This window comes from Choloepus didactylus, chromosome 23, assembly GCF_015220235.1.
Source record: "Choloepus didactylus isolate mChoDid1 chromosome 23, mChoDid1.pri, whole genome shotgun sequence".
Classification (NCBI taxonomy): Eukaryota; Metazoa; Chordata; class Mammalia; order Pilosa; family Megalonychidae; genus Choloepus; species Choloepus didactylus.
In genome coordinates this window covers 27,735,596-27,752,920 of record NC_051329.1, presented here as the reverse complement: position 1 = coordinate 27,752,920, position 17,325 = coordinate 27,735,596, and the positions used below count along the sequence as shown (strand labels likewise).

The 17,325-nt window shown below is 35.2% G+C and overlaps 1 protein-coding gene across 4 annotated transcripts in view; it reads right to left on the bottom strand.

Moving 5' to 3' along the window:
• HORMAD2 (HORMA domain containing 2) overlaps nucleotides 1-17,325 on the bottom strand; it is a 102,527-nt gene that overhangs the window by 47,808 nt on the left and 37,394 nt on the right. For all 4 annotated transcript variants that reach the window (XM_037816988.1, XM_037816986.1, XM_037816987.1 and 1 more), the window contains 5 exons: nucleotides 16,989-17,009; nucleotides 16,372-16,398; nucleotides 12,286-12,353; nucleotides 8,449-8,600; nucleotides 8,018-8,271 (listed from right to left, as the gene is read on the bottom strand). In XM_037816988.1, coding sequence (XP_037672916.1) covers nucleotides 8,018-8,271; nucleotides 8,449-8,600; nucleotides 12,286-12,353; nucleotides 16,372-16,398; nucleotides 16,989-17,009 — 522 coding nt within the window. The remainder of the gene's footprint in view (nucleotides 1-8,017; nucleotides 8,272-8,448; nucleotides 8,601-12,285; nucleotides 12,354-16,371; nucleotides 16,399-16,988; nucleotides 17,010-17,325) is intronic.

Sequence of the window (17,325 nt, the reverse complement as noted above, 5' to 3'; positions counted from 1 at the left end):
AGATACTCTTGCCAACACTACATTGTATCAAACAAGGCACACGTGTTTCATGAGATATGATGCTATGAAAATCATCAGACTCTACCTCAAAAATGCAAAACTTCAGAATTTCGTGGAAGAAAATAGATTCTTACTGGAATACAGAGCAATTCTGATATAGTTTTTTTGGTACACATTTAAATGGCACCATTTACTTTGGCATCAATGTACCTTACATTCTAATTTCTTAAAAAAAAAAATTGCACTTTAATCAAATGTGTTAGCACAAAAGGGTGAGAATGGACATCAGAGAGAAAAAAAATTCATCCAGGTTAACCATATTTTTATTATATTTTATGGATTCTTTTACGGACATCATAAGAAAAGAAAATAGTTACTGAAAAATATTCTTTTTAAATTGAAATGAGACACAGAAATCCATGAAAAATGCAAACCATTTTTTGATTACACTTGGAAAACAGTGGAATATAGAGTGCACGTTTGGACATATGCTTAAAAAGCAAACCATTTTAAATAAACCAAATAAAATTTTGAGCTGATTCTTTAGAAATACTTGTGGCTCTTTTAAGAAAACAATATTCTCTGCCTTTAGCTCATCCTCAGAAAACATAATTTGTATGAATTATTTATGCTTCAATGAAATTAATGTGTTACCATTGAGAAAGATGTAACATTCTGGATCAAGATTCCTAGGTACAAAGGAAAGGCATAGAAAAAATCTGTACAGTATCTGGCAACTCCTTCTAACATTGAGGTGAAAAGACTTTTAAGGCTCCAAGAAAATTAGAAAATTAGAAAATTACAGCACATGGACCCATATGATATGATAAAAATAATAATTCCCAAAGAGCTCTAATGGCTTAATAAACCTGAACCATCAATTGCCAAAGAAGACCTGGACAAAATTAACCCTGCCCCTTTCTTTTTTTTTTTTTTTACAGCTGTCTGTAAGTGTCAGTAATTATGCGAGCCTTTTAAGGAGCCTGGGTTAACCACCTCTCCTAGAAAGAACTTTTCCTTCAGCATTTAAACTTAGAATAAAATCTAATAAGATTCCACACCCAACTCCGGAACGTGTGTTAATTGTTAACATATAGGTGAGTTCTTTGAGGAAGGCTGTCTAGGAGTCACTCTCTAAGGAAAGTTGCCTTCAGTGTGTATGTCTTCTGCTGTCTGTCTAGTTGAATGCAATAGAGAAAACCAGCCTCCCCAAATTCCCAAAGTACTGTGAGGTGTCATTGTGTTTGTGTGGCCTTCCTAGATCTAAGTCAACCCTATTAGGAATGAAGATCTGGCCTGAGGTGTTGTAGTACTAGATAAAATGTTAAGGACACTTTCAGGATAGGGTTTTACAGCCAAATAACTGCTATGTTGTCCTAGGATCTCTATTGAGGTTCCATGTCCTATTTTCCTAGTGGAATTAGGTTTTAAGAGTTCTTATAATTTAAGAATTTTTAAATTTCAAATTTGTGTGCTTTTGTCATTACTGAATCAATTGCCAAATTATATTCTCACTTTCACATTGTTCCTCAGATATTAAAAACCACACCATGAAGTGAATCGTACAAATTTCGAAAAATTTCAAATATTGGTAGAAATTTTGTTATATTTGTTTTTCTGTGATCAAGATAAGGAATAATTTAAAAAATTAAATTGTATTACAATCATTTTTTTTTAAATCTTACAACAGTCTTACATCAAGATAATCATGTTAAATCCGTTCTTTAGTATGGATCATTGGTGAAAAAAGCAGTATAAGCTGCTTAATCAAGATTTTGTAAACTTTCTCTTTTAATAGAAAATTTCTGTTCTTTAAAAACAATTTCTAAAAATCTTTGAGTTAGGGGTTACCGAGAGTGAAGAGAGTTCAGCAAAGCCATGTAGGATATAGGAAATGTGTGGAAAGTTCAGGATTGGGATAGAAATTCTGATGCTTTCCAACTTGCCTGTGATATCCCCCTTAATCTCTGCCAGTCCAAATATGATTCAGCCATAAAATCACCAACTCAGTGAAGGCTTCTTATACACTGCAAATTTATCCTTATTTCTGAATCCTAAAAGCACTGGCTTTGGAGTTCCAACTGCCTTGGTTTGAATTCTAGCCCTTTGTATGTAGCCTTGGGGCTAATTTCTCTCTGTTTCAGTTTCCTCATTTGTAAAATCAGGATAAGAATAGTATCTACCTAATACAATAGCTGAGAAGATTAAAAGGGATAATACATGGAAAGCCCTGAGTATTGTTAATATTATTATCATTCATATGCTCTCCAGTATTATTTTTCATTATATTAGTTAGCTGTTGTCTCTTCAGCCAGACTTCTCAAGGGCAGAAACTATATCTTAGGTTTTTTGTTTTCCTCATAGTGCCTACCAGAATATTACTCTTTTAATAGGAATTCAAAAAATATCCCAGATATTTTAGAATCTTAGCTTGGAATGGACCTTAGAGGTCATCTAATTCAACCTTCCCCCTAAATCATGATTTTCTTTTACATCTCATCTACACTCTATCTTGAATCCAAGTATATATATCTATATGTGAACCCAGCTGGTGACAAGTAGCTCACCTCTTAACAAGGCAGCCAGATTTATCAAGTAGTTGTCATTGTTAGAAAATTCATCCTGAGGAGGTAGAAAAGCTGGAAGTTTGTGGAAAATAATTTGGTAATACTCATTCAAGATTCATACAAATTTTCAGTCTCTGCAAATTTCACTCCAGATAATATATCCTTAGAAAATAAGGAGACAAAATCTTCCACAAGTAAAAGGTATTTACTATCATATTTTAGTAGCAAAATCAGGAATTAATCTAAATGTTCAAAAGTAGAGAAATGGTTTAGTATCTAGATGAAACAAATAGTCATTCCAGTTAAAAATATTATGTGTACAATGATGTTCATGGCAACATAATTCACAATAACCAAAAGGTGAAACAACTCAAGTATTCATCAACAGATGAATGGATAAAAAAATTTGATATGGAATGGAATATTATTCAGCCATAAAAACAAATAAAGTGCTGATAAGTGCTACAACATGGATGAACCTTGAAAACATTATGCTAAGTGAAATAAGCCAGACACAAAAAGACAAACACTGTATGATTCCACTTATATGAAATACCTAGATGAAACAAACTTAAAGAGAAATCAGAATAGTGGTTACCAGCTGCTGAGGGGAAAGGGAATGGGAATTATTGTTTATTGGATACAGAGTTTGAGTGATGGAAAAGTTTTGGTAATGGTGTTGACAGTAGCACAATATTGTGAATGTAATTAATACCACTGAATTATACACTTAAAATGGCAAATTTATGTTATATATATGTTACCACAATAAAAATAAATGAGAAATATGAAGATTAATGTGGGACATGTTTTAAAAATTAATGTTGAGTGTAAAAGTAAAACAAATATATATATATATATATATATATATATATATATATATATACCATGATTAAAATAATATACAAATATGTATACTATGTAAAAAGACTGGAGAGAATGGGACATATAAAAATGGAAACAGTAATGAGAGGATGATGGGACAGTGAAGTTTTCATTTCTTTCTAAATTACTTTAATATTATTATAATATTATTTTTTAAAAATTTGAGAAAAAGTTTTTCCTTCTTTTGAGGCCAAAATCAACTTTTGACCCCACTGTAATTTTTTTCTACTGGGTATCATTCTCCCGTCTTTATAAAGATGCACAAAATAAATCAACTTGAAATATTTCAAAATGATAATCATAGTTTTAGTACCCTCACTCTGGTGACAGTCTGGAAGACAGATTAGAAAGGAATGCTGACAGCAGGGAGACTCAGTTAGAAGATTCAGTTGTCATTGACAAAAAAAGCAACAAGTACAGCCTGAACCAGCAGAGTGACAATAGGGACAGACTTCTGAAATATTTCAGAGGGAGAACAGACTGGAAATGGCAACCAAAGGATGTGGGAAGTGAGGGCAAGATAGGAATTGAACCCATTTCTGGTCAAGTTGTTTGGAAAAGTGATGGAAGAATCTGGGAGGGGGAGAAATATATGTTTGATCTGAAGTTAAAATTCCATTTGGAGATGCTGGCTTTGAAGTACCTGTAGGATACACGATAGATCGATGGAAAGATAGATTTGGAGTTGGGAGACAGAGAAATTTGAAGGCAGCAAAAATAAATGCAAAAAATCAATGAAATAGACAACAAACAAAAAAAGCAACAAAACCAAAAGCTGACTTTTTGAAAAGACTAATAAAAATACTAATTTTTGTTAAATAATATCATAAATAACAAATGGGACACAAACAAACACCACCAAATGTAAAAACAGGGAAATAACTACAGAAACAAGAGATTTTTTTAAATGATGAGATCTCCATCAATAATTTCATACCAAAAATATGAATAGCTGAAGATTTGGGGGATAGATATTCATATTTTTTGGTATGAAGTTATTCACAGAGGTCCTTAAAATTTTAAAAATCTTTTGTTTCTGAAGTTATTTCCCCCTTTTAAAGAAAAGACATAAAGAATTTATCTGTGTAAGTTTTGGAGGAGAAAAAAATTTCTTAAACAATACCAAAAACTGCCAAATATAGTTGAAAAGATTGATAAATTGGACTATATTAAAATTAAGAAAGCTTTTCATCAAGGCACATCAAGAGAGTAAAAAGGCAACTCATAAAGTGGAAGAAGAGATTCACAATAAATATTTATGACACAGTACTTACACAAAAAATATATAAAGCACTCCTAAAAATCAATAAGAAAGAAAGACAACCCAGTAGGAAAAAAAGGGCAAGCAACTTAGACACTTCATTGTGCTGGTTTGAATCTATTATGTCCTCCACAAAAGCCATGTTCTTTAATGCACTCTCGTGGGGTGCGGACTTATCAATCTTTTGATTAGGGTGGGACCTTCTGATTAGGTTGTTTCCATGGAGATGTAACCCACCCAATTGTGGGTGGGAACTTTGATTATAATATTTCCATGGAGGTGTGACCCCGCCAATTCCAGGTGGGTCTTAATTAGATTACTGGAGTCCTTTTAGAGAGCTAAGGGAGAGAAGGAGCTCCGAGAAGCTGGGAGAGACATTTTAGAGAGAAACTAAGATATTTAATCCAGAATTTGCCCCTAGGAGAAGCTAAGAGCCGACAGACCCTGACACTAGGAGACACTGGGAGATGCAGACAGAAGGAGTTTGGAGATGCTAAGCTAAGAGATGAAGCCCAGAGTCTGCTCCAGAGAAGCTAAGAGAGGATTCCCAGGTGCTTAGAAAGAAATGCCCCAGGAGAACCAAGCAGTGAGCTGAGAGAAGCTAAGAGAGACAGAAACCCAGAGACATTTTGGAGAAAGCCATTTTGAAACACAACCCAGGAGCAAAGGACCAGTAGATGCCAGTTACATGCCTTCCCAGCTGACAGAGGTATTCCGGACACCATTGGCCTTCTTTCAGTGAAGGTATACTCTTGTTGATGTCTTAGTTTGGACACTTTTATGGCCTTAGAACTGTAAATTTGTAACCTAATAAATCCCCTTTATAAAAGTCAATCCATTTCTGGTATTTTGCGTAATGGCAGCTTTAGCAAGCAGAACATTCATTAAAGAGAATATCCAACATGGCCAATAAATATATGAAAAGGTGCTCATCTTCATCAGTCATCAGGGAAATGCAAATTAAAACCACACTGACATACCATTACATACCCACCAGAATGGCTAAAATAAAAAGATGGAAAATGCCAAGGGCTGGTGAGGATGTGGAGCAACCACAAATCATATATTGTCACACATTATTAATGGAGTTAAATTGGTAAAACCTCTTTGGAAACTGTTCTGCAGTATCTACTAAAGCTGAATGTATGCATACCTTTTGACCTAGCAATTCTACTCCTATGTATATTCCCAACAAAAATGTATATATTTTACTACTAAACATGTTCCAGAATGTTCAAGGCAGAACTGTTCAATGAGAGCCCCCAAATTGAAATTATTCAAATGCCCATCAACAGTAGAATGGATAAATAAGTTGTGAGAATGGTCAATAACAACACTTAATATGGCAAAATCTCACTATGTTTTACTTCTTAACCTGAATGGATGTTCTTCTTCTTATTTTTTTTTAATTCATTTTTATTGAGATATATTCACATACCATGCAGTCATAAAAAGCATACATTCAGTTATTCACAGTACCATTATATAGTTGTGCATTCATCACCAAAATTAAAGCAAAAAAGAATACTGGGTCCCTTTTTTTTTTTGCCCCCATTTTTCTACTCATTTATCCATACACTGGACAAAGGGGAGTGTGGTCCATATGGCTTTCCCAATCACACTGTCACTTCTCATAAGGTGCATTTTTATACAATCGTCTTCAAGATTCATGGGTTCTGGGTTGTAGTTTGATAGTTTCAAGTATTTACCACTAGATATTCCAATTCATTTGTTCTTATTATTTTTTAACTATATGTATTATTTATATATATTCTGCTGAATGCATGATATATTTCAAAATGAAATAAGTTTTAAAATCTATAAAGTAAGGATTCTACATATGTACATACATGTATATATACATTTATGGATGAATCTATGTGTGTGCTTGAGTGTGTGTGTGTATTCTATGAAGGAAAATAACAGGAATCCTTAGTGGGAAAACATCAGTAAGCACTTCACTAGACTTAACTAAATTTTCTCATAATATTGAGCAAGGGACTTGAATCAACTGAGTTTACGACAAATTTCAGATCTTTGTACATATACTTTCTACTAAATGTACCCTTGGGAAGTGTTATTACATGTCTTATTTAATCTATCAATTGAACGATCCTTTCCCAGGTTGTCCTGCTTTCATTTCAGTTAGTAAAAGAGAAAGAAATTAATTAAATTTTTAAAAGATAAAAATCCAGTTGAAACATGCTCATTCTTTTCCTACTTCAATCTTGCTGTGTTTTATCTCGCTCTTCCTTGAGCAAAATGAGAAGTTGTACCAAAAGCCATTATCATGCCTGACATTGTGAAAATAATTATTATAAAAATGAAAACTGTTGTCTGTTTATGTATTTATATTAAATTTAATTAAGACTAGGATCTCTTTTCGATGTATTGAATATAACACAGAATTAAAGAACTAGAAGGGGAACCTTTAGAAGTGACCTAACACATTCATCTATCTTTAAGTAGGACTCAAACTATCTCAAGCAAGCAAATTATCATCCTAATATTAAAATGTCTCCTGAAATGATTTTATAGCATCCCTTCTCCCTAAGCGTAATAGTCTGAAAATTCTTTCTGTCTAATTTAGAACCTTTAATACCAGGTTGGCCATATAGTAAGCATTGTTATCCAAGCAAGAGTCAGTTAAGAGTGTGGATTAGCTAGGGCACTGTGGGGCCCCATTCAACTCCAAGTCTCCACTGGAGGAAGTGGAAAGTCAAATGACTCAGAGCCTGCCTGCTTTGCTCCATTGGCTCCAACACCCTCCAGACCTTAGGCTTTCCCCAGTGAGCTAGTCCCAAAGCTTGTCTCTCTCTACATCACCCAGACTTGACTATCATTTTGTTTTCAGTATAATTTGAGTTTATTCATGACCTTTTTCTCACTCTACCTCCTTAAACCCAATTACCCCAATCATCAAGGGCTGATTTATATTTCCAGGTAAATATGAATATACAGCTACAGTATTATTGTAATCCTAAAAATACATTACCTATAAATGAAAGAAAGACCCATAATTTTTCTAAACTGATGGGTCCCTTTAATAAAAAAAAAAGTATATTAGAAAGTCTTTTTTTTCCTCCTAGTCATGGATAATCTCTTTTGACAAAGAATATTTCCTTCTTGAAGACAATAATTTTTTAGACTAAAAGCTCTTCAAGGTCAGGTGCTAGTTTTGCTTTAGTTTTTATAACTGGCCCATTCCACTGGACCCGGTTATTGTGAGATGACTGTATAGGAGCCAAAAAATGTCTACTGTGTTCAACTGAAGCAAGGGAAAATCACTAAAGCTTTGCCTTACCTGATTGTTGCATTCCTCTTCTTCCTCATCGCAGTCTAGACCCTGATGGGCAATCTCAGTTGTGCTGTTCTCCTGAAAGAGATTGTTCTCCAGATCAGACACTCTGGTGGCCTCGGTCGTGACTTTTACTTTCATGTTATGAAAACCAGTGGAGACCAATCCCACTTGCAGGTTGACAGGCTCCCCCTCAAACAGCAAGAAGTGTGAGTTCACCCCTTCTTTAAAACCAGGGGGTTGGTAATCATATGGGGTCACTGCAAAATGAAAAGGGCAGAAAGCCATGAAAGAACGTGAGCTTCAATAGAACAAGTAAGATTAATCTTTCAAGTGTAGCAACAGACATCTCTATCAGATGCTTGCAAAATCCTTCTGTTTATATAAAACACTTGTTTAGCACTTAAGAAGGAATTTGACTAGAGATCTCCACTTACCCTCATTATAGTAGTGGAGTTTCATAGTGAGTATAACATCATTAGGAAGAGGTCCAAGGTTCTGCATAAGTATATACAATTTACGGATCAGGAGAACACTGGCTTTCTTAATATCTTCACTGTTTGTCTCACTTTTGAAGCTTGTACTGCTGCTGCAATCACATTAAGAAGCAGCATACTTTTCAGTCTTATAAAAAATTAATAATTATTCCAAAAAGAACAAAACTTCTGACTGATCAAATAAACACACTTAACATCAGCACCTTTTGAGACTTTTTAGAATGTAAATTAGGAAAGCGATTGTACTTTTTGCGGTGTGTATAAGGATTGCTTACGTGGCAATTTCCTCGAAAGCATTTTAAATGTGACCTGATTTTTTAAAAGTTTTGATTTACAAATAACTATATGCTATAATAGTGAGAACAATGGTTTTGGAATCAGGAGGGTTGGCATCTAATATGGGTTCTGCTGCTAAACTAGCTGAATGACCTCGATCAAGTCACATAGACACTCTCGTAGACACTCTTGGCCACTTGACTCATTTGTGAGATAAGCTTAAACACGTTTCTACACCTCCCCAAATATAAAATCGATAACCAGTTCTGGGCTTTTCTTCCATCTGGTTATCTCTCAAAGGTGGGCTCTCATTTCTTACATGGATTACCACAATGGCTAACTGTTCTTCTTGCTTTCCTTCTTATCCACAGCAAAACATTTTCTACACCATTGCCAAAATAATAGGATTAAAAAATAATAGGAAAATCTGCTCATGTCACATCCCTGCTTAATATTCTTCTATTACCTTTGTCCCCTTTCATATCAAACTTGAGAAGCTAGGTGTGCACTGCCCTTCATGATTAGCCTGACATTAACCTCCTCCCTCATCTGTAGCTACTACCCAGTTTCCTCTCACCCATGAACATTTTTTTTTTAATCTTCATTTTATTTGAGATATATTCACATACCACGCAGTCATACAAAACAAATCGTACTTTCGATTGTTTACAGTACCATTACATAGTTGTACATTCATCACCTAAATCAATCCCTGACACCTTCATTAGCACACACACAAAAATAACAAGAATAATAATTAGAGTGAAAAAGAACAATTGAAGTAAAAAAGAACACTGGGTACCTTTGTCTGTTTGTTTCCTTCCCCTATTTTTCTACTCATCCATCCATAAACTAGACAAAGTGGAGTGTGGTCCTTATGGCTTTCCCAATCCCATTGTCACCCCTCATAAGCTACATTTTTATACAACTGTCTTCGAGATTCATGGGTTCTGGGTTGTAGTTTGATAGTTTCAGGTATCCACCACCAGCTACCCCAATTCTTTAGAACCTAAAAAGGGTTGTCTAAAGTGTGTGTAAGAGTGCCCACCAGAGTGACCTCTCGGCTCCTTTTGGAATCTCTCTGCCACTGAAGCTTATTTCATTTCCTTTCACATCCCCCTTTTGGTCAAGAAGATGTTCTGCGTCCCACGATGCCGGGTCTACATTCCTCCCCGGGAGTCATATTCCACGTTGCCAGGGAGATTCACTCCCCTGTCACCCATGAACATTTTCATATGCTGTTTACTTTGCTTGGAGTGTGCTTTTCCCACTTCTCTTCCTGATTCTCCTGCATTCATCCTAGCTCATGTGTCAGCTCTTCAAGGAAGACTTCCCTGATAAGTCCCACACTTTACCTCTCAGGATAACTGTTTGTCTGACCTTCATTAGACTGTGAGTCACTGCATGTTTCATCCCCACAGTACCTAGTTTGGTGTCCAGCTATAGTAAGTACTCAATAAACATTTTTAAAACCAATTAATGAATGAACAAAGTGGATTAAATTATCTTTCAACTCTAAAAAAATCTATCATTTCTCTCCATGGTTTTCTTCTCCAATTAGTCTCACATTTGAGTAATTTCCAGGAAGGACTATGACAGCAATAAATCTACACAATGCCTTGTACATAGTAAATACTCAATACTGAAAAATAATCCTAAATAATTGAACTGTTGGGTTTTCCTCTAACTGATCTTTGGAAGTAGTGTAAAGTCACAAAACAAGCATTTGTTAAGTGAATATATTAGCTCTTTTTTTCTGTTTTGAACATCTTAAATTAAAGTTTTATTTTTAACCAATTTGAACATAGGTAACCAGAGCAAAGGACTATATCCATGTAGCTCATAGGAGCCTTCAGTATACATCAGTAAAATCATATTCAGAATTTCCTTGCAGTCTTCTAAAAGAGAAATTATCTTTACTATGGAGAGTTGAAAAGGTAATTTGTGTGAACAACCGTTTAAACAAATGACTACTTTTGGTTTCTAGGAAAGTAGTAAAATGCACTACCTTCTCTCCTCCTTAATACCTGAAAGACTTGGCCATTTTTGTTTTACCGTTTACCTCTTGGCATATGTGCCTTCATAACAAAAGAAATTAATCTTGTAGTCTTGTCTTCAGTACTTATGTTTGAATTTCAGAGAGTAAAATGTAACTGGTTTATGTGAGCTCATTTATATGAAAAGTGCTGTATAATCTGTCAAATGTTTTAAAAATATTACCTAATCATGGTTAATATCGTAATTCTTTTTCTGGAATTCACTTCCTCTTTACATCCTAGTGCTGTCTATAAGTTTTACAAATGAGAGGATAAGTTAAGGAAGTGAATCTTGGAGAGTAATCCTCAAACTCACAGTATGTGGTGAGACAGAGCTAATAGAGAAAAAGGAGTATCAGGCCACATTTCTCTTTAGCCATTCCTTGCAGTGGTACTTGTCCCCCTGACTTGCAGCCTTCTCTACCCAGGGCTTTTCACTATCTCTTCCCTCTCCACTTCTATTCCTTCTCATCAGCTATACTTAGCTCTCTATGCCTTCTGGCTGCTCTGGTAACCAAATCCAAAAGCTACTAGGAGAGGAATAAATATTGCTCCTCAATAAAACGTCTTCATCTGCAAATGTCCTTGTCTTTGCTATTTAACCTATTAGTATATCTAAAATTCAGAATTTTAGACTTGGTAGGAAAATGCAGTGCCTACTGGTCTTCTCCACACAATGATACACACATAGAAAATGATATCTGTATGACGTGCTGGGGTAAGCAGATGAGAATGCTTATGTCTATAGACAAATAGTCTGGGGTTTCATCTACTTCAGGCACTGTCTGGCTATATTGAGGGCTGAGAGATCAATATTTTGCATAGCAATTGAGAATCTTTGGATTAGAGAACAGATAGAACCTTATAGCTCAATACCATATAGACCTCTTTATTAATATAATTCCTACAGCTGTGCTACCTACCAACCACCGTTGCCACCAAGGACCACAACCATCATCACCACTATCACTAGGTACCATTTATTGAGTGTTTACTATGTGCCAGGGATGGGCAAAGCTTTACACTTGCACAATAATTTAATAGTCACAAAAACCTAAAGCAGATAGATTATTATTAGTTCCACTGTGCAGAAGACAACACTCATATTTAGGGAGGCTGAGTAACCTGTTCAAAGGTATATGACCATTAATAATCAGAGCCCGTGTTCATAGCTAGGTCTTTCTGCTTTGGGAGTTAGAGCTCTTAACCACTAAATTTAACTGCCTTGGACCCTTCTTTGAGAAGAAGTAAAGAAGGAAAGGATGGCTCTATTCCCACCAGCTTCATCTGTGGATTTCAGATATTTAAACAATAATTACAGTCCACTTTTATAATACTGGCTTTTTATGGGTTGGTGGGGAAAGTGACATTCTTTTAATGTATAAGATGTATCTCTGGCTTCAAGAAGTTTATGTTTATCTCAACTCTATAAACTTATCATGTTCATTAAACAATTAGATTCTACCTGTCAAAATCCACAGTGGCTCCTTCTTTTGTGTATTTGAATTTGAACTGATATATCTCAGTCACTTTCTAGAAACATTAAGGAAATAGAGAAAAAAATTATTTTAAAGAAGTCCAGAATCTCAGTTGATAATAAGTAAGGAATATTTTCATTGTATATCTACTACACTTCCTACATACCTGTTTGTTTCACATGATTACATCATTCAGGAATATTTCCAAATATAAAAATAACTTAATTTTCTCTCCATGCTAAAAATGAGTTAGTCAGGAAATACTATAATTACCATTACCTAGCTGGAGAATTAAGGCACAGAGTCTAGCATCAGATCAGACAGAGGTAATATGTGTAGAACCAGTTGAGAATCCATTCATTCATACAACAAATATTTATGGAACACCTACTGTGTACCAGGTACTAGAGCCACAGTAGTGAATGTCACAGAAAAGGTCCCTGCATTTCTGGAACATGCAGCTAGAGGAGATAGTTAGTAAATAAGGAAACAACAAAATAAAATAATTTTGGATAGTGATGTGATAAGTGATAGTGATATCACAGATGCTGCAATAAAGACTGCATGAAGAAGAGGGGTACTGATTTGGTTTGGAAGGGTCAGGAAGGCCACGTTGAAAAGGGGGTGTTTGAGCTGAGCCTTGGTAACAAGAGGCAGCCATGTGCAGATCCCAGGGAGTGGGGCAGTGTGGGAAGGGAAAACTCAGACAGAGGGAACAGCAATGCAAAGGCTCTAAAGTGGGAAAGAGTTGGCCTGATCCAGGATCAGAGAGGAGGCCAAGTGGGTGGAGATTAGTGAGCAAGAGGGTAGTGCTGGAGGTGAAGTTGTAGAAGAAGTCATGAGGCCTTTGGCCATGGCAAGGAACCTGGATTTTATTCTAAGTAAACTAAACAACCACTGAAAGTTTTCAGCATGGGAGTGACTTGCATTTTTAAAAAAATTACCTTGGCTAATTTAAGAAAACGGACTACAGAGAGGAAGAAGTGGAAACTATGAATGCAATTAAGAGGCTATTGCAATAATTCAGAGAGGACTGGAATGGCAATAAGAAAATAAGACAAACTAGAAAATTAGAAAAATAACCAGAATCTATGATATTAGATCTTCTTTATTTGATCTTGCACTAAAAACTTAGACACTACTCTGCTGTCTGCCTTCCTCACTGTTAAGAAAGCTAGAAATAAAGAGAAACAAACTTCTTCATGAGAGAGACATATGCCACACCTTTTTTTTTAAATTTTAAATGACTGTTTAATAGTTGAAGCAAACTGTACAGTTTGGAAGAAGGTGCTAAAGACAGGTAATAGGTACAAGTTTAAGTCAGAACACAAAAATGCCACTGATTGATCTGGTTCAGTATTTGGCCCTTGACAGAGTGAGAATGAGGATGTTAGATTGATCAGAAAAAGACTCAGTGTTCCTGTTACTTTTCTATACTCCAAGATTTGGTCTTCCAGCTCTGCTGATCTTAAATCTTAATATACAATTTAATTGCAGGTGAGCAGGTTGTGTGGAAATTGGTTCAAGCTGTTTAAATTCTAAGGAGACTGATATGTAAGGGTGTTAATTTTAAAAAAGAAATACATTTTTCTAGCAAGACAAACTATTGGAGAAATCAAACCAAGTTCAGAAGGCTGCTTTGTGAGGACAATAGAAGAGGCATGTGAGATTAGACGTGCAAGTGGGTGCCTAGAGCAACAGGCTCACCTAAGTCATAGGTAGATATACATTGTCCTCTCTCAGCCAATGCTGGATGTAATTGCCCTGTCAAGCAAACAATGCCTGTTCTTCCTGCCCTGCCATGGCTCCATCAACTCTAGCTGTTTGATGCTTTAAGCTATATTTTATTTCTCTAAATTATATCAAGAGTTAGATCCTCTAGTGGTTGATAAATTATTTTAATAACACTTTTATTATTTGGTTCCTGAAAACAACTAATAGAAGAGGTTTGTAATTGTTTCACAGAAGATGCTAATCTTTAATAACTTCAATCTGATTCTCATTAATCAAGGAAGGCATCTTTCCAGTAAGCACTAGTCTCTTCTAAACACGTCATAAGACATATTCCCACTTTTCAGATTTGTGTGTTGCCTAACAAAAATGAGCCTTTAAACTGCTCCTCAATAGCTTTTATTCATTGTACTGACTATACTCACACACAAAAGCAAAAGCAGCACATAGCCTTTCCTTCTCCTCCACATTCCAATCCACTGGCATGACTTTTCAGGTCTATCTCCAAAGCATGTTCCAAATACATACACTTCTCTTCGTCTTCATTGCTATCACCCTATCCAAGTCACCACCGTCTCTCTTCTGGATTACTGCAAAAACCTCCAAACTGCTCTTCCTATAATTCACTCTCTGTTTCCAAAAAGATCTTTTGAAAATAAAGTTCAGATCATGTCACTCCCTTGATCAAAGCCTTCCAATGGCTTCTCATTGATTGCCCTTAGAATAAAACCCACAAGTTGCCTTGGCTCACAGGGCAATACTCATCTGTCTCTTGCCTATCTCTCTGACCTCATTTCCTGCCACACTTTCCCTCCCACTCACCAGGCTATAGGCTCATGCACCCTTATCTGTCCACGAACATGCAAGATTCCTTCCTGTCATAGGGCCTATGCAAAGCTGTACTCTCTGTCTAGAAGATGCTGTCTCCAGTTGATGATGATAATGATAATAGCTAACAACTTACTGGGCCAGGAACTTCTCTAAATACATTATATCTATTAATTCATATATGGCCAACATCCTTATTTAATTAATAAAATTGATAAGTGGCAGAACTGAGATTTGACTCCAGCACCTGTAATGTTAACTACTATTTTTATCCTGCTAGTCACATAACTGACTCCTTTGGGTTATTCAGTCTCAGCTGAAAAACAAGCTCCTCACAGAGGCCTTCCATGGACTGCCTAATCAACCACAACCATCTAATGCCTCCTCCTCCACTTCCCACCACAGCATTCTCTAGCATATTTTCTTTATAGCATTATGATTAAATGACACAGTTTTGCTAATTTTTATTTACTTGTTTATTGCTTATCCTCCCTCACAAGAATGTAAGCTTCAAGAGAGTCAGGGACCTTGTCTGTCTTGTTCATTCCTGGGGTTTATACTCTGAAAAGTATTAGGTAAAAGAATTACACACCAAGGTCAAGCGGGATTTATCCCAGGTATGCAAGGATGGTTCAGCATAAGAAAATCAATTAGTGTAATACACTACATCAACAGAATGAAGGAAGAAAACCACATGATCATCTCAATTGATGCAGAAAAGGCATTTGACAAAATCCAGCACCTCTTTTTGAAAAAAACACTTACAAAACTAGGAATACAAGGAAACTTCCTCAACATGATAAAGGGGATGCAGGAAATATCTGGAGCTAACATCATACTCAATGGTAAAAGATGGAAAGCTTTCCCTCTCAGATCAGGAGCAACACAAGGATGCCCAGTCACCATTATTATTTAACATTGCACTGGAAGTTCTAGCCAGAGCAATTAGGAAAGAGAAAGAAATAAGAGACATCCAAATTAGAAAGGAAGACGTTCTACTCAGTGTCTTTCTCCAGCATCCATAGGTAGTTTAAAAAAATCTCCTTATCAAGCATTTATCAAATTAATAATAAAACACAATGAAAACACTCACTATGAGTTACTCTGCTGGTAAACATAATCTATAGCATCTGCTCAGGTAAATGTATTTAAATTTAATATACATATACTGCCCACTTCTATGTGTGTTTTCTTTTTTTTTAACTCATTTTTATTGAGATATATTCACAGACCATGCAGTCATACAAAGCATACATTCAATTGTTCACAGTACCATTATATAGCTGTGTGTTCATCACCAAAATTAATTTTTGAACATTTTCTTTACCACACGCAAAAAAATAAGAATAAAAATTAAAGTGAAAAAGAACAATTAAAGTAAAAAAGAACACTGGGTGCTTTTTTTTTTTTTGCCCCCATTTTTCTACTCATCCATCCATACACTGGACAAAGGGGAGTGTGGTCCATGTGGCTTTCCCAATCACATTGTCACCCCTCTATGTGTGTCTTCTTACCTCAGGTTCCTTGGGATTTGTGTAAAGCTGTTTAAGAAAAAACAAAACATAAACATTTAATTTCTGAAATTTATTAGATTACTTCTCACAGAATACATTTCTATGTAAAGAGTCCAATTTTGTGAATACTGAATATAAGGAAATTGATAACCAAGTATTTACCACTATTGTGACTGAGATACAAATAAATTCTAAATAATTTGTTATGGCTTAAAATTTTTACATAAATCATTCATCTAAGACTCTCAATGGTATCTTCTCATTTTCTTTCTATTCTTAATGATATACAACATCTGTTATACCCCAAGGTAAGTCTACAAAACTTCAAAAACAAAAAGTTTATAGAGTAACTCGAAAAATGAAACCCTAAGACCCAATAGATTAAGCAGTTAAGTATATCCTATAAATTTTCTCATAAATCATAATATACTGAAGAAATATATCATTTTTAATCTTTTATTAAAACTTCTAATAGATCCTATTTATTTTTATTCCAAAATGTCATAGGACAGATAAAGAAATGCAGGAGCAGGGAGGGAAAGGGTGCTGTTTTAATTTCTCAGTTCCCAATACAATGAAGTACATACAGAGGCTTGGGTCTTTAAATGTGTACTTACTGTAAGTACTGCCATGTGTAGCTTCAAGAGAAAAGAAAACTATTGTTATTAGATATTTGCACTTACATTATTGTTATTTTCAATGGAGGTTAATTAAAAATATTATTTTAGAGAAATTTCAAAGATTTGGGTAGAAAAATAATATTCAGAACAAGAAAAGGAATACTAAATATTCATTAATTCACATGAGTGCCTATTACACAGGACTCTGCTATGGTGGGAAGGGATACAAAAAAATAAGATAACTATCCTAATTCTTTAAAAAGTATACCCTGGTTTAGGAGGCAAAAAATATACAAAATAATTCATAATCACTAAAAATTAAATATGCCACAAG